At 46.7% G+C, this 27,934-nt stretch overlaps 1 protein-coding gene and 1 long non-coding RNA gene across 3 annotated transcripts in view; one reads left to right on the top strand and one right to left on the bottom strand.

Annotated features, from left to right (window-relative positions):
- Window positions 1-6,848: 6,848 nt before the first annotated feature.
- Window positions 6,849-27,389, bottom strand: LOC122898704. The gene is made up of 3 exons (XR_006383029.1): window positions 27,351-27,389; window positions 15,352-15,598; window positions 6,849-6,885 (listed from the first exon to the last, which is right to left on the bottom strand). It is a non-coding gene; the product is annotated as an uncharacterized LOC122898704 (long non-coding RNA).
- Window positions 18,454-27,934, top strand: part of SLC1A7 (solute carrier family 1 member 7) — a 44,261-nt gene continuing 34,780 nt past the window's right edge. Inside the window, exons 1-2 of one of the 2 annotated variants that reach the window (XM_044236411.1) lie at window positions 18,454-18,630; window positions 25,103-25,182. In XM_044236411.1, coding sequence (XP_044092346.1) covers window positions 18,454-18,630; window positions 25,103-25,182 — 257 coding nt within the window. The remainder of the gene's footprint in view (window positions 18,631-25,102; window positions 25,183-27,934) is intronic. The other variant, XM_044236413.1, reaches the window with a different exon arrangement.

The raw sequence follows: 27,934 nt of genomic DNA, 5'->3' as shown, positions 1-27,934 counted from the left end.
GCTCCATTGTGCGGACGCACCATAGAATATTTAACCAGCTCCCTCCCACCTGATGGTGGTCTGTTCTTGTCATCTTTCGCTATTACATGTGCTATTTGGAGACCCATAAGCTTGCGGACGTGCCATTTCACACTGATGCAACAGAGGATAGATTCCTAGAGGCCAGATGTGGGAGCGAAGGGAGCTGAATTTGGAAATTTCATAGCCGGTGCTTGCTGCTCCCAGAGGATTCACTGTTTCAGCCACAACGGATGAGAACGTCTTATTTCACCATGAATTTACCAACAAGGTGTGTTGGATTTTTGCCAGTCTGTCAGGCAAATCACTGTAGCCTAGTGATGTTTTAATCTGTATTTCTCCTATTTTGAAGACAGTTGACCATTTTTGCATATGTTTAAGGGTCCTCTGTGGACCACGCATTCTTGTCTTTCGCCCATCTTTTTCTATTAGATTGATGGTCTTTTCCTCCTCTATTTCTAGAAGCTTTGTATACAATAGGGGGATTCGTCCTTTCTGACATGAACTGCAAATAATTTTTCCCAGTTTGTCACTTGCCTTTTGACCTCATGGAGCTTTTTTGCTTGTTTGATTTACTTTCATTTCCAATTTTTAAAATTAAACCTAAACGTTTAGTGTTTGAAAATCTGAATTTTGGAACTCATACAAAATCAATTAATTACAAGACTCACTAGGGCCTTTTCGAAGCAAGTGACCAAGTCTTGACAAAGTTTATAACAAGTCACAGATTGGCAGCCTGCACCCTTGTTTGGATTGGCTCTTGAAGTGTTTAACAACTTGACCTAATTGTCAATGTTTTGAGACCCAAAAAAGGTTAGTCTTTTGTCTACAATATATGTGTACAAACATTTATGTAGTATATACTATGTGTCAGGAACAAATAAGATAGTTTTTTTGAGTTGTATATTTTTCCTACAATATTTCATTACAAATACTTGCCACTGTATGTAATTATATCCAATGGATGAAATATTTTTCCATGGATGAAGCCAGGAATACAATATATAGTGCAGGGTGTAATTTTCTTTATTCCCCCAAAGAGCAAATTATTGTAGGAAGCAAGTCCTTATTTACAACTGGAATTCTGGAATGCAGCCCATTTGCAAGCTCCAAACAAGTGGTTTGGTACATGTTACGTCTGCAGCTCAATGCTCAGCCCTCACTGAATACTTTGGAGAACTTGCACATTGACTGATTATGGAGAAGGCGGCCTCGGTGCTTCAGGTGTGTAAGTGCCACACATATGCACAAGCTGTTTTCGTGGTCTGGGCTTCCCTGCCCCCATTCTCCAAAGCCTTGGCCTTGGGAAGCTGGGCCCTTGTCACTTCTGGGCCCGGGAGGGACCATTTCCTGCAGATGAAAAGTAGACGATTGGCCAGAGCCTGAGAACGTTCCTGGAGTGCAGAGTTCATAGCCATCTGAGCCGACCCGGCGTCCGTGGCTAGGAAGCCCCCTATGACCATAAAAAACCCCCTGTGAGCTCAGGATAACCCTTCTCTCTCTGAAGCTTCTGGGAAGAGGCAGAGGCATAAAAGAGAAAATAAACTAATATTTTCATTTTACATCTTTGGTCTTCAAAACCATCGTGGTGAGGTCAGGGTACCATGAATCCCCATTGGTAGCCTGAGGAAACAGGCTCAGAAAAAGAAAGAGCCTGTTTAGGGTCACAGAATTAACAGAGACCTGGTCTAGAATAATAACAATGTCAGTAACAGCTAACAGTTACAGAGAGTTTGCCATGGCCCCGAAACTGCTGAGCTGTTCTAAGCACGTGTGGGACGGATGTGATCTAATAAAGCTGGTGGGGCCACAGCAGGAAGCAGGAACGGGACTTGAAAGAAAAACGTGAAAAGAAGGGCCATCTGTACCCCATTGTTTATAGCAGCAATGGCCACGGTCGCCAAACTATGGAAAGAACCAAGATGCCCTTCAACGGACGAATGGATAAGGAAGATGTGGTCCATATACACTATGGAGTATTATGCCTCCATCAGAAAGGATGAATACCCAACTTTTGTAGCAACATGGACGGGACTGGAAGAGATTATGCTGAGTGAAATAAGTCAAGCAGAGAGAGTCAATTATCATATGGTTTCACTTACTTGTGGAGCATAACAAATAGCATGGAGGACATGGGGAGATGGAGAGGAGAAGGGAATTGGGGGAAATTGGAAGGGGAGGTGAATCATGAGAGACTGTGGACTCTGAAAAACAATCTGAGGGGTTTGAAGTGGCGGTGGGGTGGGAGGTTGGGGTACCAGGTGGTGGTATTATAGAGGGCACGGATTGCATGGAGCACTGGGTGTGGTGAAAAAATTAATGAATACTGTTATGCTGAAAATAAATAAATTTAATTTAAAAAAAAAACGTGTATTAGGCTCACAGATCCCATCGGGGGTGTGGGGGACTGCATGCCATGGGGCAGGGCCACAGGGGAAAGCACCTGTGCTGGTCAGGGAACAGAAAAGAATGAGGGACAGCCTAGGCCAGAGTCTTTGTTGGGGTTTCTTCAGGAAAGATAAGGTAGGGGAGGATAAACTTCTTGAGTCATTCTGGAAGGCTCTGGGCTCTTGGGGTAGCCGCTTTTGCTCTGTAGGCCACCCTGGGATGACAGGGCCTGGTATATAAGGGTTAGGTAAGGAGGTGGGTAAGGGGGTGTAGACTCAGGATTCACTGGTTTGCATATCCAAAGCAGGCTCATGGGTAGGGTGATACTGTCTTTAGGAATCAGCTAGCTCTGGGACGGGCAGCCTCTTCCTGGGTCTGTGAAGCCCCTAGAAGCCAGAGCATCATGGATATAAGCAACTGTAGTTAATGTAGTTGGCACAGTGATGAATGGAGGCCAAGTGGACAAATACAGCTTCTAAGAAAATACACAACATAGTGCTTTGCATGGGCAATGCTATCAAATTGCTCATTCTACCATGTCCGGCCCATGGTGCCTCCCCGATGTCTGCCTGTACCGAGTGCCAGGGCTCAGGAGGGAGTGGGAGGAAAGGCAACCACACCTCCATCCCTTCCCCTGGCTGCCTTCCTGTCTGCTCCACGTGGATTGGAAACTCTTCTCTGCAGAAGCCAGGTGCTTTGGTTCTCCTTCAAGCAAGAAGGTTAAGAAGTGCTGGGGTCCAAATCCTGGCTCTGCCACTTGCTAGCAGACTGTCCATTGGAAGGTCAACATATACAGGTCTAAGTGTTCTTGCTTGTAAAATGATGATAATATCTTTCTCATGGGGTTGCTGCATAGACTGGAGGAAAACATGTCTGCCAAAGACCCAGCACAGAGTAAGTGCTGAGTGAGTGGGGTTCTCTTGGGGTGTTGCTTGAGACGAAGGCCTTTAACCACACCAGGGGAGGTCCTTTCTTTCAGGGTACAGATATGTTCTCTCTGGTCCAAGAAAGTTATTCAGCCTCCACCAGTGAGAAGAAGGAGGTGTTCTTTCATTAAGTGTGTGAGGAATGATGTCTGGGTGGGGAGAAAGTCTCACTCCTGTTTGCCTAACCTGTCCAACTGCTTCAGAATCCATTAAATACAGCGGTAAATATGGTGGGACTATTCCTTTCTCGTTGAGCACAGGCTGGATTGCAGGAGAAGCTGGCAGGACCATCAGTGTCCTTGCTTTACATTCTACATATGTGTAGACGTTTTGTGTTCAACAAGAATTCGAGAACCCAAAACAGTTCACCTTCCACGAGGACATATGCCTACTTCTACTGGCATATTGAAATGTCCTAGTTCTGTCTGGCTTTGGAAGACAGAACCTTCTTTCTCGGTCATGTTTGGCTTTCTTATACCAAACAACAAATGAATTGAATAACCTGTTAAAATTGTTAATATTCTCTGGCATCCCAAGGGAAAGATGCTGCCTGGCCAATTAAGATGCCCTTAGATTAATACGAGGATGTGAGCCTGACTGGGAGGCAGGAGGAAAGGTGCTGTGCAAAGAAGCTAACTTTGAGGCAGAATTTACTATCTCAACAGGTCAAATCTTCCAAGTATATGGTCCCTGGACATACTCCCAAAAAGATACCAGTATCAGACAAAATAGATTTTAAGGCAAAAAATATTGACAGAGATAAAGAGAGTCACTACCTTATGATAAAATGATCAGATCACATGTTAATGAAAGTTAGTAATACAACTTTTAGATCCATAAATCACAAATTGAAAGGACAAGAAGAAAAAGACAAATCTCCTATCATGTCAGTAGATTTTAACATGACTCCGCTGGTAATTCCTAGCTCAAACATATGCAAAAAATAAGTATAGATTAAGAAGATTTGAACTAATGTTTTCTCTCTTTTTTACGATTTTATTTATTTATTTGAAAGAGAAAGAGAGAGAGAGCACATGAAGGGAATGGGAGAGGGAAAAGCAGAATCCCCACTAAGCAGGAAGCCATACCTGGGGCTTGATACCAGCAGGACACCAAGACTATGACCTGAGCCAAAGGCAGCCGTTTCACTGACTGAGTCCCCCATGTGCCCCAGAACTAATGCATTCTCAAGTTTGGTTGAATACATATAACAGTGTGCCAACATCAGTAGAGTGTACATTCTGTCCAGGCACACGCAGAATGTTTATGAACATGCAACATTTACTGGGTCATAAAGCACATCTCTACAAACCTCAAAGGATTACTCTTATTAAGTCTTTATTCTCCATTCACAAACAGGTTGCTAAAAATCAGTAATAAGTTTTTTCAACAAATATTGCCAGGACAATTGGATATCTACAAGCAAAAAGATTAATTTAGACCCTTAACTCACACCACACACAATAATTAATTCAAAAGGGATCAGACCAAAATTTAAGGCTAAAATGATAAAGCTTTTTAGAAGAAAACAGGAGAAAATCTTCTTGACCTTGGTTTAGGGAAAGAGTTATTAGATATGACACTTAAAGCATGATTCATAAGAGACTCCGAGATCATGACCTGAGCCGAAGGCAGCGGCCCAACCCACTGAGCCACCCAGGTGCCCGCATGATTCATAAAAGAAAAAAAAATTGATAAATCAAACTTAATAAATTTTTTTACTTTAAAAGACACTAGTAAGAAGATAAAAAGGTAAGCCACAAACTGGAAGAAAATATTTTCAAATCCTAATTCTTTTTTTTTTTTTAAAGATTTTATTTATTTATTTGACAGGCAGAGATTACAAGTAGGCTGAGAGGCAGGCAGAGAGAGAGAAGGAGGAAGCAGACTCCCTGCTGAGCAGAGAGGCCAATGCGGGGCTCGATCCCAGGACCCTGGGATCATGACCTGAGCTGAAGGCAGAGGCTTTAACCCACTGAGCCACCCAGGCGCCCCGCAAATCCTAATTCTAATAAAGGTCTTATATCCAGAATATATAGAAGTTTCACAACTCAAGAAGAAGACAACCCAACTTTTTAAATAGGCAAAAGATTTGAATAGACAGTTCACCAAAGAATATATATAAAGAGCTCATTAGCACATTAAGAGGTGTTCAGCATCATTAGCCCTGAGGAAAATGCAAATTAAAACCATAAGGAGAGGCCACTTGGTACCCACTAGGATGGCCATAATCAGAAAGACAGACAGTAATAGCTGTGGGAGCTGATGTGAAGAAATTGGAACACTTATACATTGCTGGCAGCATTTAAAATGGTGTATCCACTTTAGAAAATAGTTTGGCAGTTTCTTAAAAGTTAGACATAAATTTATGTTTAACAACCTAGTAATTTGGCTTGTAGATATCTACTAAAGATAAATGAAAACATGTGTCCACAGAAAGACTTGTATGGGAAAGTTCATAGCAACAGTAATCTGAAAAACAAAATGTATGCTATCCATACCCTGCAATACTGTTCACCGGTAAGAGGAATGAAGTAATGAGAACATGTTACAAACATGGACGAACTTCAAAAATATTACCCTAACTGAAAGAAGGCAAATGGAAAAAAAAGTCCACAAACACAAAAAGTATCCAGAAAAGGCAAATGTATGGAGACAGGCAGCACGTGGGTCTTCGTCTGGGGATGGAAGTGGGAACAGGGATGGGCTAAAGATGGGCGTGATGAGTCTTTTGGGGACAATGGAAATGGTCTATGATTGGATTGTGCTGATGATTGTACAACCCAGTACATTTACTAAAAACCACTGAACTGTATGTTTAAATGGGATGAATCATACAATATGTAAATTATGCCTAAATAAAGCTTTTTTTAAAAAATTAACAAAAGATAAATAGGAAAAACTTATGCTGAGAAGTTAAGGAACATATGTATTTAAAAAAACCCAAAAGTTGGGGCACCTGGGTGGCTTAGATGGCTGGGCATCTGCCTTCAGCTCCGGTCATGGTCATGGAGTCTTGGGACTGAGTCTGGCATCAGGCTCCCTACTCAGGGGGGAGTCTGCTTCTCCTTTGCCCCCTGCTTGTGCTTTCTCTCTATCTGTCAAATAAATAAAATCTTAAAAAAAAAACCAAAACTAAATAAATGTAAAGATACACCATGCTCATGAATTAGAAAAGTCAATATCATAAAGATGTCAAATCTATCAAATTGATCAATAATTTCCATGCAATTACAATAAAAATAAGAATTTTTTTCTGGAACATGACAACTTTTTTCCCTAAGTTTTTGAGTGCCTTTATTGAAAACTTAAACATTCCTGAAGAGGAAGAAAAAGAGAGACTTACCTGGCAAAGTGTCAAGAATTATAAAGTTACAGGAGGCCTGGGTGGCTCGGTTAAGCGTCTGCCTTCGTGTCCGTTCATGATCCCAGGGTCCTGGGATTGAGTCCTGCATATCGGTCTTCCTGTTCAGTGGAGAACCTGCTTCTCCCTCTTCCTGGCTCCCCCTGCTGTGCTCTCTTTCTCTTTGACAAATAAATAAATAAATGAAATCTTTAAAAAAAAAAAAAAGAATGATAAACTTACAGTCATTAAGACAGAGTGGTGTTGACAAATATATACAGAACCCCAAAATACACTGAACTTGGTTTTATTACAGGGAAGGCATTTAGTTCAAGGTGAAACGATAGATTTTACAACATGTAGTACTGGGACAATTCGCTGACCTTAAGGAAAACATAATTTTTAACTCTTACATTAGTCTTTAACCAGGCTAGTCAGAACCATATGAGAAAAGTAAAACACAACTTTATAGAAAGGTAACTTTCTTAGGGTAGGAAAGATTTTTTAAAAGGGACAAAAACAAATCATAAAGAAAAAGATCGATAATTTGATTATATTAAAAATTATATCTAAAGATATAGATAAGCCATCAACAGGGAAACTTTTATAAATAATGTGTTAACATGTAGAATATATGAAGATCAATATGAAAAGACAAACAGGGGCGCCTGGGTGGCTCAGTTGGTTAAGCAACTGCCTTCGGCTCAGGTCACGGTCCTGGAGTCCCAGGATCGAGTCCCGCATCAGGCTCCCAGCTCCATGGGGAGTTTGCTTCTCCCTCTGACCTTCTCGCCTCTCATGTTCTCTCTCACTGTCTCTCTCTCAAATAAATAAATAAATAATCTTAAAAAAAAAAAAAAGAAAGAAAAGAAAAAACAACCCAAATAAAAATGGACAAAAGGAATGAGAAGATATTTCACTGAAGGGGAAACACAGATGGGTCACAAACATATTAAAAATGTATTTAATTTCCGTAGTCAGGGGAATGCAGATATACTCTATAATGTAATACTATTTCATACCTGCCAGATTGACAAGAGTTAAAAAGTAATTAATACCAAATGTTGGAGAGCATGTGGAGCAGTGTGGGAACTTTCACACATTGTGGATGAATGCAACAACTGGTAAAAGTAATTAGGAAAACAGGTAGTATTACCTAGTAAAGTCGAACATCTGAATAGCCTAATGACCTAGTAATCCTGCTGCTAAGTATATAACCTAGAGAGTCTTGCACACACAATGTAAACATCCAAGAATGTTTATAGTGACATTGTACATAATAGTCAAAAATTGGAAAAAAACACAAGTGTCCATCAACAAGATATGGCAAATAAATAATATTCCATTCATACCATGGAATGCTATAGAGCAAAGTAAAAAATAAATTACAGTGGGCCCCTGGGTGGCTCAGTTGGTTAAGCCTCTGGCTCTTGATTTCAGCTTGGGGCATGATCTCAGGGTCGTGGGACTGAACTCCACATCAGGCTCCGCATTCATCGGGGAATCTTGCTTGGGATTCTCTCTCTTTCCCTCTGCCCCTCCTCCCCAATGTGGGCACGCACGCTCTCTCTCTTCTGTCTTAAAATAAATAAATAAATAAATAAATCTTTAAAAAAAATAAATTACAGCTACACTTAATGACATTGAATCTCAAGAGCATGATGTTGAGTGAAAAAAATTCAATGTGATTCAGTTTACGTAAGTTCAAAAACAAATAATTTAGTAAAATCTATACAGAAAAGCAATGGAATGATTGCTTTGGAATGGAATGGTAAGACACAAAACAAAAGAGAAAATAAATAAAATAACAACTCTTATTTTTGTTAAAGATTTTATTTATTTGAGAGGGTGAAAGAGAAAGAGAGAGATAGCATGAGCCTGAGGGGAGGGGCAGAGGGAGAGAGCGAGCCAGACTCCCGGATGCAGGGCTTGATCCTGGGGCCCCAGAATCAGGACCTGAGCTGAAAGCAGATGATTAACTGAATGAGCCATCCAAGTGCCCCACCGCTCTTGTTTTAAAGAATCAGCACATGAGATGGTCAAGACCTCCCTTCTTAATTGTGGCATCCTTAGATTTTATTGTTCATAGCTTGGGGCCAAGGGAAACACAACACTCCTTTGCTAACACAAAATCACCCTGACCCATAACCCTCCTCAGAGTTTGGATGCTGTCAGTGGTCAGGGAGTCAAGGCAGCCTTACTGAACCCAAAAGGAGTTAATTTCGAATCTTGACCTCTTGATTCTTGAGCTAATAAATAATCATTCTTAGCACTGTTGCCGATATTGTCAGCCTCAAGTGCCACATTCACCATCAACCAATCAGCCATTAATAAGCTCTGGACTTAACAGTGAGATAAAATGAGATTTAATTACAAGTCAGAGCCAGTTTACTATTAACCTTAGGTAAGCCCTTTTCCTTTGCTGGCCTCTCTTCCCTCCTCTGTAAAACTTGGCTTAGTCTAGATCCGAGTACTTGACCCTTTTGAACACATACCTTCTTCAGAGAAACAGAAAAATTTCACACTTCCCAGAGATAAAGATGTGGACTTTACAGGGCAACAGTCTCCTCTCTCCTGACCTTGGGAATTTTCTTGGCCGATGGGGTTAGGTAGAAAGAGCTCCACTAGCCAAGAAGGTTTTTTTTTTTTGGTTTTTTTTTTTGGTTTTTTTTAAAGATCTTGTTTATTTATTTGACAGAGAGAGACCACAAGTAGGCAGAGAGGCAGGCAGAGAGAGAGAGAAGAGGAAGCAGGCTCCCTGCCGAGCAGAGAGCCCAATGTGGGACTTGATCCCAGGACCCTGAGATCATGACCCGACCCGAAGGCAGCGGCTTAACCCACTGAGCCACCCAGGCGCCCCTAGCCAAGAAGGTTTTATTGAGTTTTACTCTGTTGTTCCTGGAGTTAAAAAAGAGAGGATTTGTGTTTATTTTCCAAAAATAAAATTGTGCTTTTTAAAGCAAAACCTCTCTCAGACATTCTGCCATGGCCCCCCAAGAAGTGGGGCTGTACCCCTCCCTCCTAGAGCAGAGAATCACTTAATCAGACGACCAGTCTGTGGTTGTGCCAGCTCTGGTGTGGTCTAGGGACCTGAGAAAATCCAGGAAGGAGGGCTAATGAGCCGCTCTCCTGAACTCCTCATTCCTGCCTTCGAGAAGGCCCATCTCTGGTCTGAAGATTCTCCAATCTGATCATTGCAAATCCTTCTTTAGCCAAGCTCTGATGCAGTGGTTCCACTGGCCAGCCATCTGCACCATATTTTCCTGCAGAATCAGCCCCTTCCCCTTCCCTCGGCTCCAAGAAAGGGAAGTGATCCAAACACGGGCCTGTGGGATGATGGGGAGGGCCTGTGTGTATCTCAGCTTCCCTCATGACTGGTTCTCAGCCCGGGTTTTCCTTAGTCTTGCCCAGATGAGTGTTTTCAGGGGTCACCGCCCACTCCTAGATCTGGGGGTGGGCAGGCACCCTGGGAGAGAGGGTCTGGAAAAGATGATTGAGGGCCCAGTGCCTTCCTTCCCTCAGCCCCATTCCGTCAGTGGTTTGAAGCCCTCCTGCTCTGTGCCCTCAGAACATCATCTAGCTTTTGATTGTGTTTCTTTGGGAACAAGGAGTTTACTACTTCCAGAGGTAGCCCATTGTATTGTCAAACATTCACGGTTGTCATATTCCAAAACGCTGAAGAGTTGGGCAGGTCTTAGAAATCGTGATGCAGGGGGAAGGAGGGGAGGTGGAAGAGCTTTTGAATAAATTGTTCTTTCAGCTTGAGCTTTCTTAATTGAGGTCTCTATATCTTGCAACCATTTACTGAGCAGTTACTACATGCCAAGCCCATTAATGATTTTTCACATAAGATTCTAAACTTTCCCAACCACAATGAGTTAGGTATAATTAATCTCATTTCGTGGACAAGGAAATAGAGATCCAGAGCAGTGAAGCAACATGGCTAAAAGTTGCATGGCTAATTAATGGTGGGGCTGAGGTTTAAATCCCCATTTCTCTGGCACCCAGACCCTTGCTTCCCCCATGCTGTTTGCCCGCCCCATGGCCTCTTTATGGCCTCATGAAGCAAGGAGTCATTTCTGAGTTGAAAAAGCCAAGGCTTGGGGAGGTCAAATGACTTCCTGTTTGCATGTTTCAGTGTCAGAACATGAACCTGAATCTTTGCCCTTCTCCTGACTCCGTCACCCTCTGCCCCAAGCCTCCATGCATCGCCAGCTCTCCTCTTGATTTTTTCCAGAAAACAAGGCTCAGTCCATTTCTTGTTCAATTCCTTAATCTGATTTCCAAACATCTGTGGCCTTCCAGGGTCCAAGATCATCCATTCTCCAGCCACCAGCCACTGTGGCTCTGTAGACAGCTATCCTGTGTCCCTCTCCCTCCAACCCCCACCCCTCCCACTCCCATCTTGTCTCCCCGATTCAGCAGTCGCTAACCTTAGCACCTTCCCACCTTCCCAAAGGACATGAGTGCCTAGCCACCAGAGGCAGCAGAGAGCAACCTGAACTCGGGTCATAGGGGAGGTGGTGGCAGTGGAGGGTGTGGCTCCGGGAGAGGGGAGAGGGTCTACTCAGTTCCAGGCGGGCTTAAGGGGTGGGGGCAATTCTGCACCATAAAGGAGACAGAAGCTGAAGACTAACAGCCAATGACAGGACTCTTTGAGAAACGTTCCCGGGTTTAGGGAGGACTGAGTAGGAAGGTAGAGACCCCAGGTCTGTTCCTGACTTGGCACCTGATTTCCAAGTGGCCCTACCTGGGCTTCTTTCCTTCTCTGAGCCTCAGAGAGTGGAGCAGAATATCTCTGGGGCTCCCTGTGGACTCTAGGTCTAGCTTTTGAACCCTGGATCCCTGACTTTAGTGTCTGTGTGGTCTGAAAAGGAGAGAGAAATCCCATGGACCAGATGTGGCCTGCAGTGTCTTCTGTGCCTGCTGTGGGGCAGGGCAGGGCTGCGTTGGGGTGCAGGTGCCTGCTGCCATCAAGGGAAAGTGTAGATATCAATATGCCATATGAGAAAACTGAGACGCAGGATGTGTTGTCCGAAGTCACACATGCAAACACAAGTCATCTAATTCTCGAATCTGTGCTCTTAATCACTACTTTACATGTTATATGTTAGCAAACATGCTGGGAGCAGAAGCAGTGAGTGATCAGGCATGCAGAAAGGAGAGAGAGAATTCTGCTGACAACTGAGCACCTCGTCCAGATGGTCTTTGCAGCCCAGCTCTGCTTCTGCCCATGGGTTCTGTGCAAGCCTCACCCTCGTGTCTTACAAACAGGATTGGTTCCACAGGCAGCTGAAGGGTCCTGTGCTTGGTTTAATGCTCTTTCATCACCATCTCTGAATTCTTAATAATTTTATCTTTGAACTTACGGTTCACAAGCAGAGTCTGGCCCGCCAGTGGAGCATCACATGAGCAGAGAAGGCAGGTACAGTATAGATGTCCCTCCAGTTTCTTATTAGCGTCTGCGGCGCTCTCTGAGCTCAGAATTCTGTTAACTGGCAACACGTGGACGTTCAGCAAGACTCAAAGCCAAGTCCAAGGAAAGCATGTTATGTCTATAACTGAGTGAGCAGGGGCGCTGTGAGCCATGAGAAACCGTGCTTTCCTCAAACCAGAACTTGCTTTGAACACAGAAAGGAGACGATGGCATTCAAAGACGGCAAACAGCCAAGGAACCTTATCACATCCTTTCTCACCGGTGTAACTTCCCTGCGCTAGCCAACTGCCAATACTGAAAATGATGCAGAAGAGAAAGGAAAGACAGGGCTACCCATATACTTCCTCTGCTTCTCAGTTCTTCCTTACTCACCAGTAAGCCTCAGGTGGATAGAGACCCCTGGGCCCCAGCCCCTTCCTGTCTGCTGCTCACCATTGCTCCTGCTGAGGGGGAAGAAAAGACCAAATGGCCATCCTGTTTGGTTAAGAAAAAACAAGTCCCCCGGGAAGACTTAGCACTCTTCTGAGATGCCTCCATATAAATTATACTTCCACACGAAGGGGGCCAATTGGCCCTGAGAGACCGCGGAAACATCCTGTTACCGTCCCCCAACACCTGTAACCATAAAAACCCACCCCTAACCCTGTCAGGTCCTCAACCTTTGGGAAACGATCCCGCTGAACCTGCCAGCAATAATAAAGCTGTGTTCTCCCTGATTTCCGAGTGCCGCTTGAGTTTCCTTGGTTGCTTCAGATTTTCCACAACAAGCCAAAGGTAGAGAATGCATTGGAAGAATGTATATGTATCAAGAGGTGAAATAAAGATCATTGAATTAGTTTCATATGGTGTTTGCACTGTTCTGGTTAAGTACAAAACACACACACACACACGTACTGCTAAATACAAATTGTGTAATTTTGGTCATTCTGCATACAAGATAGATTCTCTTATGTTTGCATTTAAAACTGGCACTGTAGAGCGCTGGGAGGCTCAGTGGGTTAAGCGTCTGCCTTCAGCTAGGGTCATGGTTCCAGAGTCCTGGGATCGAGCCCCACGTCGGGCTCTCTGCTCAGCAGGATTCTCCCTTTCCTTCTGTCCCTCCCCCTGTTCATGTTCTCTCTCTCAAATACATGCATAAATCTTAAAACAAAAAAGAAAGAAAGAAAGAAAAACTAGCCCTGCAAATATAAAGATGAATGGAAAAATTCATGTTAGTAATCTAAATTTTTAGTTTGTATTATTTAAGAATGATATTAAATAGCAAACCCAAACCACCATAGTAAGTTAAGAGACTACAGAAGAAAGAAAAAAAGCTTCATATTTTAGGACCTTTAATGCACCTTTTTCCTGCTTTTTGAACAAAAATCTCCACATGTTCCATCTGCATGGGTTCCACAAATTATGTTATCAGCCTGCTTATAAATTCCTTTTTTACCTAAAGCAGTTTGATTCAGTTTCCTGTTATTTGCTATCAAGAGTCCTAACTAACTTGGAATCTTAATTTGAACTTGCTGGGGTTATAACTTTCTATCTTGCCCCAGCTGTTGTATTCAAACAAATGGAGGTGTGATGCAGTGTAAAGAACACGGGCTTTCATAGATGCAGGAAAGAGGCTCCGAGAGGTTTACTTTTGGGGCAAAGTCATAAGCTTCCAAAAGGAAGATCTGAGACTTGAATCTGGCTCATTGTGGCGATAAGGGAAATGTTCTGTAGCTGTGCTGCTCCATATGGTGGCTGCAAGCCATGCATGGCCCTTCAGCCCTTATAATGTGGTTCCTGCAACCAAAGAACTGAATTTTAAACTTTGTCATTAATCTGAATGTAAATACTGTGACCAGTACCATTTTATCAGATGGCCCATATCCAGAATCTATGCCCTCACCCTGTAACCCAGCACCTGATTGATACTGTGAGTGTTTGAAGAAGGGCCAGAGTGCTCATTGGTTCCCTCCGGTACATGGCTTTTTGACAGAACCTGGCACATAGGAGATGTTCAACAAACAGCAGCTAAGTGGTTTCATGGGTGTTCAGATCCAGTTTCTAGAGATGAACAGTCTAGATAGGAGGGGCCGGAAGGCGCCATGACCATCACTTTACCCTCTGTCTGAAGCAAACAAGGGAAAGGACCAGCCTCAGCAGAGGTCAGGACAGCCCCCCAGTGACTAACGCTCGCAGGAATCCACACCAAGACGGCTAAGCTGTCCACAGAAAACCTTCCCAGAAGGACCCAGCCTGTAGTAGGCTGGGAAGGCATGTCAGGGAGGAGGTTAAGGCGCCTCTGGTATGTCTCTGGAAAGCAGCCAACAAACCAGAGCTGTCATCACCAAAACCCAGCTAGGAGCTCAGACAGCTCGACCCAAACTTATTTTGATACGTGGTGGGTGAGGTGAGGTCCCAGGCCCGCCGGCCACTCCAGGACACTATTCCATGGCAGGCTCCAGAACCAGCCCTTACACTTCCAACCTGGGAACCTCTTTCAGAACAGGCTCTCCTCTTGCCTGTCCCCCTGACTAGCATCCCCTTTCTTGGGTTAACTCCTGGCACATTCAGGTCTCTAAGTGACCCCTCCTCCAGGAAACCTTCCCACCCCTGCCTCCCCGGGCTGAGTAGATCCCTCTGCTGGTGCTGGAGTGCCATCAATCATTAGCAAAATCTATCTTGCGGCCCCTGCCCCATCACACCCAACACAGAGCTGCCCTGGTGGAAAGAGCTTGCCTACAAACTCACTTCCACAGAGCAGGGTGGCTGCACTGGGGACTTGTGACTTGGGGCTAATTTTTGACAAGACTGTTTTGTCTTCTCTGCCCATAGCATCTTAATCTGTGCAGCTCAAGTTGCCCAGGAAGCATCTCGCAGACTTCCTGCTGCCCATCAGTTTCAGCTGCTCTGGAGGGCAACTCCTTGCTCCTTGGGGTGCCCCCCGACCCCACAGTATGTCCTCGAAGGTGATCCATCAAGCGACGTGGTAACAAACAGAAACTTCACCCGTTGTCATAAATAGTTCCTTGTTAGAGCCACTTAGAAGGGAGCCAGGGTTATGGCGCAGGTGGCGACTGCAGAAGGGTCTGAGCAGGAGGAAGAGAAGGAATGCTGTATCTAGGAGAGTCGGGGAAGACTTAAAAGTCGACGGGACACTGGACCTGTGCTTTTGGAGTCAGAGGAAAGGACATTCCAGGCAGAGGAAACAGCGTGGGCACAGGGGGGAAGGCCGGAGAGAGATGTGGGGCTGAGAGACTCACTTGGGTGGTGTCCGAAAAGCTCCACATCTGTCGGTGCAAAGAGGTGATGTCCTGGGGAGATAAGCACATGCAAGCCCAAGGCCCTCGAACACTTCTCTAAGGAGCAAGGACTTCATCCCAGAGGCTGGAGTGTTCCAAAGTTGTGTTTCCCAAACACTAGACCCATGGACGTCTCTGCTTCAGAAGAGGGCTGAGGTTCTGCATCCGCACTTAGAGACTTCCTCCAACATACGTCAGTATCGCAAAACTAAACAATGAAACGGACAGTAACTCCCTGTGAGTGTCTGCAAGGCACCAGGCAATGCTCTGAGCACTTAGCTCGCATCACCATATTTGACCCACATCACAATCCCATCAGCTAGGTACTGTGGTATTATTCCTATTTTATAGAGAAGATAAGCGATTTGCCCAATGTCATGTAGACCGAAAATTTGAACTTGAGCAGTCTGACTTTGAATTGTTCTGGAGTAAAAAACCCACTTAACTTTGTTTCAATCAGCATTTCCCAACTTGTTTCTAATTACTGAAAAAATTTTCGCATATCTTGTAACATTGTAAGGCAACTGAGTCTGTGGGCAACAGGGAGCTATTAACGGGTTCTTATCTAGGACCTTTTCGATTTGATTCGCAAATATCCTTAGTAAGCTCATTCTCAGTCACTTACATGTGAGTGTGAACTGCTCTTCTTTTAGAGCCCCCTCAATTTTCTTACAAGCTTCCTGAAGGCAAGTACTGTGTCAACACGTTGCTGTGTCCCTAGTACCCAGCACGGGTGGCATGACATGGTGCTGTAAAAACGTTTGCTTGAATGAGTTGTAATTTTGCCTGTTGAAGACAATGGGAACAGCAGGAAAAAAGGCTTGGAGTCTGGGAGGTAGGGGGTGGTACTGTCAGAGGGGAAAGGATGGGAGACAGAAGCCATTGTGGGGTCACCTTGGGAGTCAGAGTCTTGAGGCTGACATGGAGAGCAAAGCACACCTGCATCAGTGGCGTGGCTAAGGGCCAGGCCTGGACATGGATTAAAACACAAATCCAGGGGCACCTGCGTGGCTCAGTGGGTTAAAGCCTCTGCCTTTGGCTCAGGTCATGAACCCAGGTCCTGGGATCAAGCCCCACATCAGGCTCTCTGCTCAGCGGGGAGCCTGCTTCCCCCTCACTCTCTGTCTGCCTCTCTGCCTACTTGTGATCTCTCTCTCTGTCAAATAAATAAATAAAATCTTTAAACACACACACACACACACACAAATCCAAATATCCAAATAAAAGAGAATATTTTCTCTTTTAGACAGTAACTAAACCAACTGATTAACTGGAAAATGAGGCATTTCTTGGAGTAGAAGGTGTGTCAGAAAATTCTTGGTTTTAAGAATCAGAGTTGGAGAAAACATACCTCACAGACCTGTAGTCACTCTACCCTTACTCCCCAAAATGACCAGCAAAGGGCAGGGCCTTCAGAAGTTTGGCTTATTGAACAGAGGGGTCCTTAGAAAGCACTCAGCCTGGTTCTCTCATTCTTTTTTTTTTTTTTTTTTTTTTAGACTTTTTACTTATTTTCTCAGTAGGCTCCATTCCCAATTTGGGGCTCGAATTCACAACCCTGATATCAAGAGTCACATGCTTTACTGACTGAGTCAGTCAGGTCCCCCACACCCCCTGCTTCTCTCATTCAAAGGCCAGCAAGACTGAGGCCCAGAGAGGGTGCCGTCACAGAGCTGGTTAGGTTGGGACCAATATCCAAGGGTCCCCTCCCAGTTGGGAACTCTGTGCCTAGCTTAGGGCCTACACCCGGCCCCCTCGGCCTGGACCCAGCGGTTCCTTGGCCCCATCCTCTCCACCGTCCTTGTTCCCTGTGTCAGGGAGGCAGCCCTTTCCCCCCTGCACAACCCCCTACGACAGACTGCACTCCCTGCTGCTGCCTGACTGCCCCTAATGAGATTACAAACTCCCCAGGAAACAGACTAGAGTTAATTCCCTCTAGCTTTAAAGGGCAGTCCAGGCCACGAGAAAGAGCAAGCTTTTCTCAAAAAATTGCTAAATGTGGACAGTGATCCTCACAGCCCTCTCCCCTGTTCCGCCCAGCACGGTTCAGCCCTGCTTTCACAAAGAATTTTGGGATGGGACGCCGCACCAGCCCCAACCAAGCAGACACCATTATTATGTTTGTCTTATGAATGGGGAAACTGAGGCACCGTGCCCAGGGTCATACCACCCAGCTGGTCAATGGCAGAGCTGGGACTTGAATAGGTCCCTTGGGCTGTGTCATTTTTTAAAATAACAGGCCCTGAGAGCCTGCAGAGTCCCAGCTTCAGGCTTGAAGCAACAGTGAGGAATACACGTCACAGTGAATGGTAGGCCCCGAGTCTGAACCCAGGTGCACTGGACTCAGAGCCTACAGGCCCCACGATACTGCTAAGCACTTCTGAAGCCATCTATCTGTCCCTGGGGCGCCAATCAAACCATCACAGGCCTGAATTCCATTCTGCTACTGTGAGCTCTGTGACCACGACCAGAAGACTCTAATTCCTGGGGTCTCGATCTCCCTTTCAGGATAGCAATCGTTGAAATCTTAGGGTTGTCGCAATGACCCCTACAACTGCCACAGGTCAAGCAAGTGAATGGGCCTGGCATACAGCGCATGCCCTTTGTCTCAGTGTCCTCATCTGTAAAATGATACTCCTAGTAATTGCTTCTTGGAACTGGTTATTAGGATTAAATGTGTTAGTGTAAGTAATATGCTTCTAGAATAGCACCTGGTACACAGTAATGCCTAATTATTGCTTTGCTTCAGCTCTTTCTGGAATAAAGTACGGGTAAAAATCAAATCAACCAAGCAAATCTCTGGGCCTCTCCCCTGTTTAAGAGGTGCACTTGGCTTTGAGGTCCAAAACCCCAGACCACGTGGCTTGCTCTAATTTCCCAGGCCCTAATCTGTTTCTGGCTCCTAATGATGCAGCCGGTAATAGGATTGTGGCTTCCCTCTGGGACAGCCATGCAGGCCATGGCCGTGGGGCTGGTGACCGGTGCTTAGCAACTGCTCCCCCAGCCTGCTGAGCAGCCAGAGCCCCTGGCTGGGACCCTGTGACCCCGGCTGGCTTCACGTGCATGGAATGGTACCGTGCCCCGGGCCAGCAGGCTGGGCTCACCATGGTGCCAGGTGCCATCCTGGCACGAGGGAAGGACGTGTGCAAGAGAAATGGACTACTCATCCTGTCTGTGCTGTCTGTCACCGTGGGCTGCCTTCTCGGCTTCTTCCTGAGGACCCGTCGCCTCTCACCACAGGTCAGCCACCCAGAGCTTCTCAGGGTCCCCGCCGAGGAGGAGTATGTGGGCCTGAGGGATCTGGGAATCATAGTCCCACTCTGTGGCTCCCTAGTGACATGAGAGTGGAGGAGTCACTTTGCCTCTCTGAGTCTCAGTCTTCTTATCTGTAGCATGGGTGTGATGAAACACTGTGGGGCTAGAGTGAGAGGTGGTATAATGGCAGGGGAAGTAGTTACAGACAGCATCACCGGGTAAGCAAGAGGACAGGGCATCTCATTAGAATAAGCACAGGGTGAAGACGCATGGGAGCGGGGAGAACGGGGTCTCGGAAGACCGCAAAGCAGGCATCAGAGAACACCTCCCACAGTAGCTCAGGTGGAGAGAGACCAGGAAGGGTATCCTGAGCAGAAGGAAGAGCTGGAGTGAGACGCAGGGCCATAAAAGACCTGGGCATGTGTGGAGCAGGCCGTTCACAGCAGCAGGGGGACATATTTTGAGGTAAGGGATGGAGCCCAGGGGCCCTCAGGGGCCTGGCCCCACCGCGCAAGGCTTTGGGCAGGGGAGTGAAATGATCAGATCTCACTCAGTTTGGAGAGATCACTCTGGTGCAGAGTGCAGGATGAGGAAGTCGTGGGCCAGCAGGGGTCAGGCAAAGAGGTATTTACAGGGGTGAGACCTGACAGCAGGATGAACGGGGCCCATGTGGGACCTGTTTCCAGAAAAGGAACCCTCAGGATGTGGGGGTGCATTGGCTATGGGGCTGGGAAGCAGCGCAGGCCCCCGGGGTTCCGGCCTGTGTAACCAACCACAAGGGTGGCGATGCCTTGTCTGAGCAAGGGCCCCTTTCCCTCTCAGCACCCATCTCCCACAGGACAGAGAGGGACACTCGTATGGCACTGGAGAAAACATGATTCTGACCCTTGTTAAAACAGTAAGGGAGACTTCATTCAGGACTACTGGGATAGGTGTCAAGACCATGGACTAGGGGAGAGAGATCAGGCTCAAGTCTGAACACAACAAAGACAGCTGGGGCTTAGAGACGGGGAACATAGTGAGGGGCCAACTGAGAGAGCATTGCTAAGAGGAGACGGGGAGGGTAGAGGGATTCTTGCCGAAGGTAGAGAGGGGTCATTCTCACTAAACGAACATAGCAGGATTTTTGCTCTAACTGAGCCAGGCAGGCCAAAGACAAGACCTAAGGATGAGGCCTGGCCAAAATGAGGGCCCCAGGTGGCCAGTGTCATGTCTCTTTGAGGAGAGAGTCTTTGTTAATGGGCTTCAGGAAGATCCTCTATTTCACAAGCCTCCACTTCCTGAAGCTCCCCAATACCGAAGATGACCTACCTGGGGCTAAAGCGTCAGACTTCATCTTCCGTGAAAAGGGAAACATCCCCTCCCTGAAAACTGAGCCCCTATTTCCAGGCTAACACTGTTAAGCCACTCTCAGCTATTAAGAGAGGGACTTAGACTCTGGAGGCTGCAGAGCCTTGAACTTGGTCTCTACTCATAAGCGGCTGTGTGGCCTTTGGCAAAATCCTCTCTCCTTTCTGGGCCTCGTTTTCCTTGTCTGGAGTGGGGGCACCATATGTCTGCTGGAACTGTCAGGAGCATAAACAAGGGCTCAGCAGTGCCTGGCCTACAGCAGCGCTGAGTAGCTGGTACTTGACTCCTCCCTCACCTGACTGTCCAAGGCCTACCTGTGTCGAGAGTCAGCTCATATTCCATACCTTACAAAAATTCTCCCATTCCTGCCCCCATCTGAAATAATGCTCTTCTCCCTCGCTCACATCACACTCAGCCTTCCCCTGTAACCAGCTGCCGGCTGTCCCGCTCCGGAGCCTTTTGTGCAGGTGTCTGGAGCTCCTAGCAGATTTTGACTTGCTGAACATCACATGGGCTTTCATGAGCCAAAATGTGAGTCTAGCTCAGGCTTGTCGCAGAGCGAGCCCTCAAATTGTTGCTGAATTAAACGCAACAACACAAACAATCTGCAGTCTACTTTCTTTAATTTCCCTGAGCAACAACAAATACATTTCCTGCAGGAAGATTATTTTGTGAAAACAAATTGGAATGCTTTTTACTAAAAGCCAAGCTCATCTGGGGCCTCCTTTGCCAAAGCTGCCTGCCCCATCTGCTTGGAAATGCAAATGTGTTCCGGTCTGGATTAACCTGCCAGATAAACTGAAGAAAGGCTGTGGAGTCTTAGAGAAGTTACTTGGCAAGAACTGGCTTTCTCAGCATCCTACTTGGAAATCCAGGAGTTGTTTCTATGATCTCCGCCTGTGACTCAGAAACTAAACCCTTCTTATTTTGCAAGCTTATGCAACAGGCAAAAGTCATAAACAATTTGCAAAATGGAAGCATGTCCTACTTGTGAAAAGAACTTACAAGAGCACAGATTTTTGGAACTAGTAGCTCATGAAAAAATATAGATGATTTTGAGGGGCCCCCGGGAGGCTTAGTCAGTTAAGTGTCTAACTCTTGATTTCAGCTCAGGTCATGATCTCGGGGTTGTAAGATCAAGCCCCATGTGAGCCTGCTTGGGATTCTCTCTCTCCTTCTCCCTCTGCCCCTCCCCTTCCCATGCTCGTGCATGCATGCTCTCTCTGCCTCTCCAAAAATAAATAAATGAATAAAAACAGAGATCATTTTGAGAATTCCAGTTAAACCATGGTAAATTTACAGTTGCATCCATTTTCCTTTATTTCCTGGAATTCCACTAAAATTATACTTATGGAATTTTTAAAAAGATATAAGCTCCCAAGAGAACATTAAAGGAGACAACTGAGAAAAGAAGTTGAGGGAATACCATAAATTAGGCAAGATGGCAAGTGGATAGAGTTGAATGATCTCACTTAGTAGAGCACAGAAAGCTGAAGCCTGTATCTATAGAAGTAGATGCCATGTCAGTTTGGCTTGGAAAACTCCAGAAAGTTTCTGCACTTGAAAGTGCAAAGAGCTGCAGGAGACCAGGTGAAGCCAGGAGGTGAAATCAGGGGCATTGGTTGGAATTTTGTAATTGGAGCAGTAAAGCCTGTCAGTCTGCTCCAGTCTATGTAATCAGGGCACTCCTCACCCACCCACTCACTCACCCTACCTGCTTGTGTCTCACAGAGAAGCCTGACAGGGAAATCGGTCCACCTGTGTGCGTTGGGGGAGGGGAAGTGATAAAGCACATGTGTCCCGCAAATGACTGGGCATCTGCAATGCAGTGTGGGATCCCTGTAAGACTACCATCAGCTGGGCTTAAGCATACCCTCAGCCCCTAGTGGAGGTGAGAAGAGACTTCTCACTGAGCCTCGGAAAAAAGATCTCTTCCCCCATCCCACCCTATCCAGAGTAAACAAATCAGACTGTCACCCATCACCCGTCTTCAAGGAGCCATCACCTGACGATTTCCATTCATGCACAGGTAAGTTCAGCGCCTCACACTTACATACGAGGAGAAAGCCAAAGTCAAAGCTTCTAACAGAAAGACAGGGACTAAAGAAACAGAAAAGAGGGTCTCTAATGAAGCAGAGACAATGCAGGAAATAGAAGAAAAATTTTAAAATCTTGTCTTAAGTTCTTCAGAGATGTAAGAGAAGATACAGTGACCATAAAACAGAACAGGATGCAAAAAGAAGGAACAATCTGAGAACAAGAAAGAATTTTTAGAAATTAAAAATCGATGAGGCAAGATAAACATGTCAGTAGCTAGGGATAAAGTTGCAGAAATCTCCCAGAAAGTAAAATAAAATGAGATGAAAATAGAAGAAAGTCGGAGATGTCCAACATGCTCTCTAATATGTATGGGTTTTTGAGAGAGCTAACAGAAAAAAATGGAGAGAAAATTTCACAGAGCCTATAAGAAAGTTCTCAGAATTGAACACGAATCAGAATGGCTAAAATCAACAAGTCAGGAAATGACAGATGCTGGCGAGGATGCGGAGAAAGGGGAACCCTCCCACACTGTTGGTGGGAATGCAAGCTGGTGCAACCACTCTGGAAAACAGCATGGAGGTTCCTCAAAATGTTGAAAATAGAACTGCCCTATGACCCAGCAATTGCACTACTGGGTATTTACCCTAAAGATACAAACGTAGTGACCCAAAGGGGCACGTGCACCCGAATGTTTATAGCAGCAATGTCCACAATAGCCAAACTATGGAAAGAACCTAGATGTCCATCAACAGATGAATGGATAAAGAAGATGTGGTATATATACACAATGGAGTACTATGCAGCCATCAAAAGAAACGAAATCTTGCCATTTGCGACAACATGGATGGAACTAGAGCGTATCATGCTTAGCGAAATAAGTCAAGCGGAGAAAGACAACTATCATATGATCTCCCTGATATGAGGAAGTGGTGATGCAACATGGGGGCTTAAGTGGGTAGGAGAAGAATCCATGAAACAAGATGGGATAGGGAGGGAGACAAACCATAAGTGACTCTTAATCTCACAAAACAAACTGTGGGTTGCTGGGGGGAGGGGGGTTGGGAGAAGGGGGGTAGGGTTATGGATATTGGGGAGGGTATGTGCTTTTGGGTAAATTGGAAGGGGAGGTGAACCATGAGAGACTATGGACTCTGAAAAACAATCTGAGGGGTTTGAAGTGGTGGGGGGTGGGGGGGTGGGGTACTAGGTGGTGGGTATTATAGAGGGCACGGCTTGCATGGAGCACTGGGTGTGGTGAAAAAATAATGAACACTGTTTTTCTGAAAATAAATAAATTGGAAAAAAATGCTGTTAGGATAAATGAGTGAATGAATGATTGAATGGTTTTATTTAAAAAAAAAAAAGAAAGTTCTCAGAATTGAAATGTATGCACAGCACTATGAATTTTGTTTTTTAAAAAAAGAAGAAAATCTCAGGCGGTGGTACATCACCATGAAAATTATAGAAAACTGGAAATTAACAGAAAATCCTTCAGTGGTTCTGAGGGAATGAAGTAAGTCTCCACTAAGGGATAGAAAGAATGGCTCCAAACATACACAGCACTGGAATCCAGAAGACAAAGGGAAATGCCTTTGAAATTTGGAGAGAAAATTCTTTCAAGCTAAGAATCTTATATACAGCCAGACTACTATCCGAGGTAAGGGGAGGATAAAGGCATTTTTGCTCAAAAGTTTCTCTCCCATTCATCCTTATTTCATAAAGATTTCTGGAGCACTGGAAATGATAGTAGAATGGGAAAGGAGGCCTGATTTCTGGGCCTGCACTATCACCGCTAAGTCCTCTCTGTCTTTTGGCTCAGCTGAACTAGAAGATCTTTAAAACCCCTTCTCAGCACCAAAACTATATGAGTTGGGGCTTTCCAAAGCATCAAACCATTAACCAAGTGTTTAGCTCCCAGTGGAAGGAAGCTAGGAAGGAAGGAAGTGAGGGAGGGAGGAAGGAGAAGGGAGGGAGAGAAAGAGGGTTGCAAGTACAAAAATTTAACTTGGATGGTGCTTGAAAGTCCCTGTACCAGCCTCACCCACAACATTACCCTCGGAAAAGTAGCCTCAAGCTAGGTTTGCCAGAAATAGCAAAACTGAGTTAAATTAAATTAAAAAATTTAAAAACCACACACTCAGTTAAATTTGCATTTCAGTTGTTGTTCATCTGAAATTCAAAGTCAACTGGGCTTAGGGGCCCTTCTACTTCACTGTCAGGTTCTGGTCCTGTGACTCTGGAGACAGCTGATGGGGGAAAGGGACACAGACTTGGCCCCCCAATCCAAGGCCCCATGGGTAGGATGAACCTAGTGGCCTGTGCAGAAGTTGAATGCCAAGAACTCTGCGGGTAAAGGCTCTTTATTGAGTGGCGTCCCACCCACTCCAGCCAATGTGCTCTCCTTCAGCATTTTCCATGTGCACACAGCAAGGGGCTGGCAGGGACCTGGCGTGGTGTTGGGGGTAACCGCACCCATGGGTGTACCCCTTGCAGAAGGAGGCACAAACTCAAAAAGGCCATGCTCTGTCTCTGAGTCAGTCTCCTCACACACCGGGCTGAGCAGTCTTGGGTGCAGGAACGGGGCTGCATTCATTCTGGGGTGCCCAGCATGAGGCCTGCCCAGCCTGGGCTGAGTAAATGTGTGAACAGTCTCCAGCCCTGCCCTCCTGTCACTGACCATCTGCTGCAGGAGATGCACGTACACCGCGAACAGGCGGGCAGACCGAGCAGATGTCAGGGAGAGCCACCACTTACCGCCATTACAGAGCCTTGACTCCCATCCCATCTGCCAGGTGCTTTCTGTGCCTCCTCACACTGAAGCCTCCAAAGGCTCCTACCCAAGAGGTTGCAACCCTTACGTAAAGATGAGGAAAAACTCAGAGAGGCTGAGTAACTTGCTTAAGGCTACACAGCTAGTTACAGGAGGTCAAGATTAGAATCCAAGTCTGTTTGGCTCCCCAGCCGTCGCTTCCTCCGTGTCCTTGTGCTCCCCAGGAATGCACAGGTGAAACAGTGCTCGGAGACTGTAAGCAGCCTCCTATAACCCCTGCTCTTGCTGTATTTTCAGGAAATTAGTTACTTCCAGTTTCCTGGGGAGCTCCTGATGCGGATGCTGAAGATGCTGATCCTACCACTGGTGGTCTCCAGGTGAGGAGGGGCAGGGGTTTGGGCAGTTGGGGCTGGGAGCGGAGAGGGTCCTGTGCCAATGGGGGAGGGACACACACTCCTGCTGTGGGTGGCTGGCCTGGGGCAATGGGCCCTGGGAATAGTGTGCCTGTGGGGTCCCTGTGGTCATTAGGTGGTGGCCCGGGCTGCTGGGGCATCGGGGCACCACTGATTTCAGGCCCATTCAATGGACTTTTTTGTGACTTAAACAAGTGATTTGGTGTTGGGGGACGTGACCCGATTCCCAGGTGACTCAGGGCCTGGGACAGGGACGGCTTCCCAGAGAGGCTGTTTATGGTGAATGCGCAGAGCATGGGGGAAAAGACAACTGTGGAGACACTCGTGAGATGATATCCGGGCTCAGCTGGGCAAACTAGGACAGGTGCCCAGACTCCTCTGAGCTTCAGTTTCCTGGTCTGCAAAATGAGAACCTTAACAACTACTTTAAAGGGTGATTGCGAGGACTGCCCCTGGCTACGCATATTGTGTGTGCTAGATGTTGGGGAGGGACTGGGTTCTTGCTCAAGCAGGAAAGACCTTGTGTGCTGGGCGAAAGAAGTCACGCTTGACTCACTGGGGGACGGCCACTGGAAATCAGTGGAGATCACCTATTCCCTATCACTGACATGCTGGGTGACCTGGAGCCAGACCTTGCCCCTCTCTGTGTAATGAGCTGGCAGCTCTAGGTGGTGTCTGAGAGCCCTTCTTTGCTCTGAGGCTGTGGGTTTGGAATCCTCACCTCCCAGGACTTCTGTGCATGGAGGGACATGAACACACATCTCTGAGTCCCCTGTGTGTGCTGGTTGGGGGTAGGGGGTTCTGTCTCCTGGGGCAAGGTCATCGGATTCCCCACTACTGGGCACTGAGCCGTGAGCCAGCTCCTCCCCACCTTTCCCTCCAGCTGTACCCTCTGCTCCCCCATCAGGGTGGGGGAGGGGCTTTGTCAAGTTCAGTTCCTTCTTCTACAGGCAGCATTTAGGTCTCTCAGGACTCAGCCTCCCAAGGATCTTGCGGAAAGGCTGCCTCCCTCCCTCTAAAAGCTTTCCTGAACTCCTCAATCCACAGTTTTCCCTGACTCCTCAATCCACTCTAGCTCTTGTCTCCTCTTTATGCATCTTTTGAGTCATTCACTGAGTCAGTGAAGGTCACCAGTAGCTTCCATGTTGCTAAATCCAAGGACACTCAGTTCCTGCTCTGCATGACCTCTCTCCACGCAGCTGATGCACTCAACAGAGCAGCTGATCCCCCTTTCCCTCTGGAATTCCTCCTCCCAGCTGTTGCCTGTTCTCTGCCCCTCCATTCCAGGCTCTCTTCCTCTGCTTTTCAGAGCTCCTCTCATCCATCCTCGAGGCTTTGAAGTCCCCCCTGCAAGCCCGACACTCCCAAGTACTCCCAGGCCTCTCGTCTGACCCCCACACTCAAATTACCTATTTGACATAGCCTCTGGATGCTTAACACGAGTCTCAAATCTGTGCAGCCAGCCCATGATTTTACCCCACAAACCATTTCCTTCTGCTTTCTGCTGCTCCATAAACGGCAGCTCCATCCACCCAGTTCTTCACGCCTCCCTGCTAATTATTCCCTTCCCACTCCCACCACCAGCCTGTCCATCAGTGACTGCGGCTGGTTCTTCCCCCCAAATCCAACCCAGCTTCCTCCCCATTGCACAGGTCCAGACTCCACGGTCACCTCACCAGGCTCCCTGCTTCCGTTCCTGTTCCCCTCCCACCTGCTCCACACCCCGTGGTCAGAACCACCTCCTGAAAAGTCACCTGGGCTGTGCTATCCATTAACCCAAAAACCCTCCATGGCTGCCACGGCATTTCCAACAAACCCTTTCACTCTTCCCCTGATCTCCAAGGCCCTGCCTGATCCACCCCTGCCAGCACCCCACTTCATCCAGGCCCCACTCACTCCAGTCCCACGGGCCTTGTAGACCAGACCAACCCCTCCCCCATCTCGGGATCTCCACAAGGCTGTTCCTTCTGCCTGCAACTCGCTTCCCCGCACCCTACATCTCTTCCTCCTTCTCTTCCCTTAGATCGCCATCTCCACGTCCCTGCCTCAGAAGGGCCTGTCCCACCCATCCCCCCTGCAGCACCTTCGCTGGGTCTCACCAAGCCCCACTCCTTTCCATGCACGGCACTTACCGCATGTTGTCATCCTGTTTGGACTCACATGGCCCCGTGTTTCTTTAATTCCCAAAAGGACTGCAAATGCTGTAGAGGCAGAGATCGGATTCTGCGGAGGTCGCACTCTCTACCTAGCCGAGTGCCTGGCACAGAGTGGGTACTCCTTAACACCTGTCAGGTGAATTCTCGAAGGAATTCAACAATCATGCCCCATGGGTTCCGGGCACTTGGCCCTGATGTGGGCGCTGCGAATACAGAGACGCCTGAGGGTCAGTCACCTAGGAGCTCACAGCCTGGGAGGGAGACAGATGAGGAAACACAAGGTTACAGGACAGCTAAACAAGTGTGTTGATGGTGGAAGCACAGGATTCTCTTTTTTCCTCCCCCTTTCCCAGTTTTATTATAATATAAAGCACGGGACTTCTGTTAGGCAGCTTTACCAACCTTGACCACTGACATTCCTTACTGCCCGGGCGTCAAGTCTTACTCAGAACCCAAACACCTCAGAGGCAGAAGCCCTGGCATGGGAGTGGACTCACACAGACCTGGGTTCCTGCCCTGGCCCTGCCGTTGCCTGGCTCTGTGACCTTGGCAAGTCATTT

The sequence above is a fragment of the Neovison vison genome, chromosome 2 (genome assembly GCF_020171115.1).
Source record: "Neovison vison isolate M4711 chromosome 2, ASM_NN_V1, whole genome shotgun sequence".
In the NCBI taxonomy this organism is placed as follows: domain Eukaryota; kingdom Metazoa; phylum Chordata; class Mammalia; order Carnivora; family Mustelidae; genus Neogale; species Neogale vison.
Note: the sequence above shows the minus strand (reverse complement) of the source record. Positions and strands in the feature narration are given on the sequence as shown.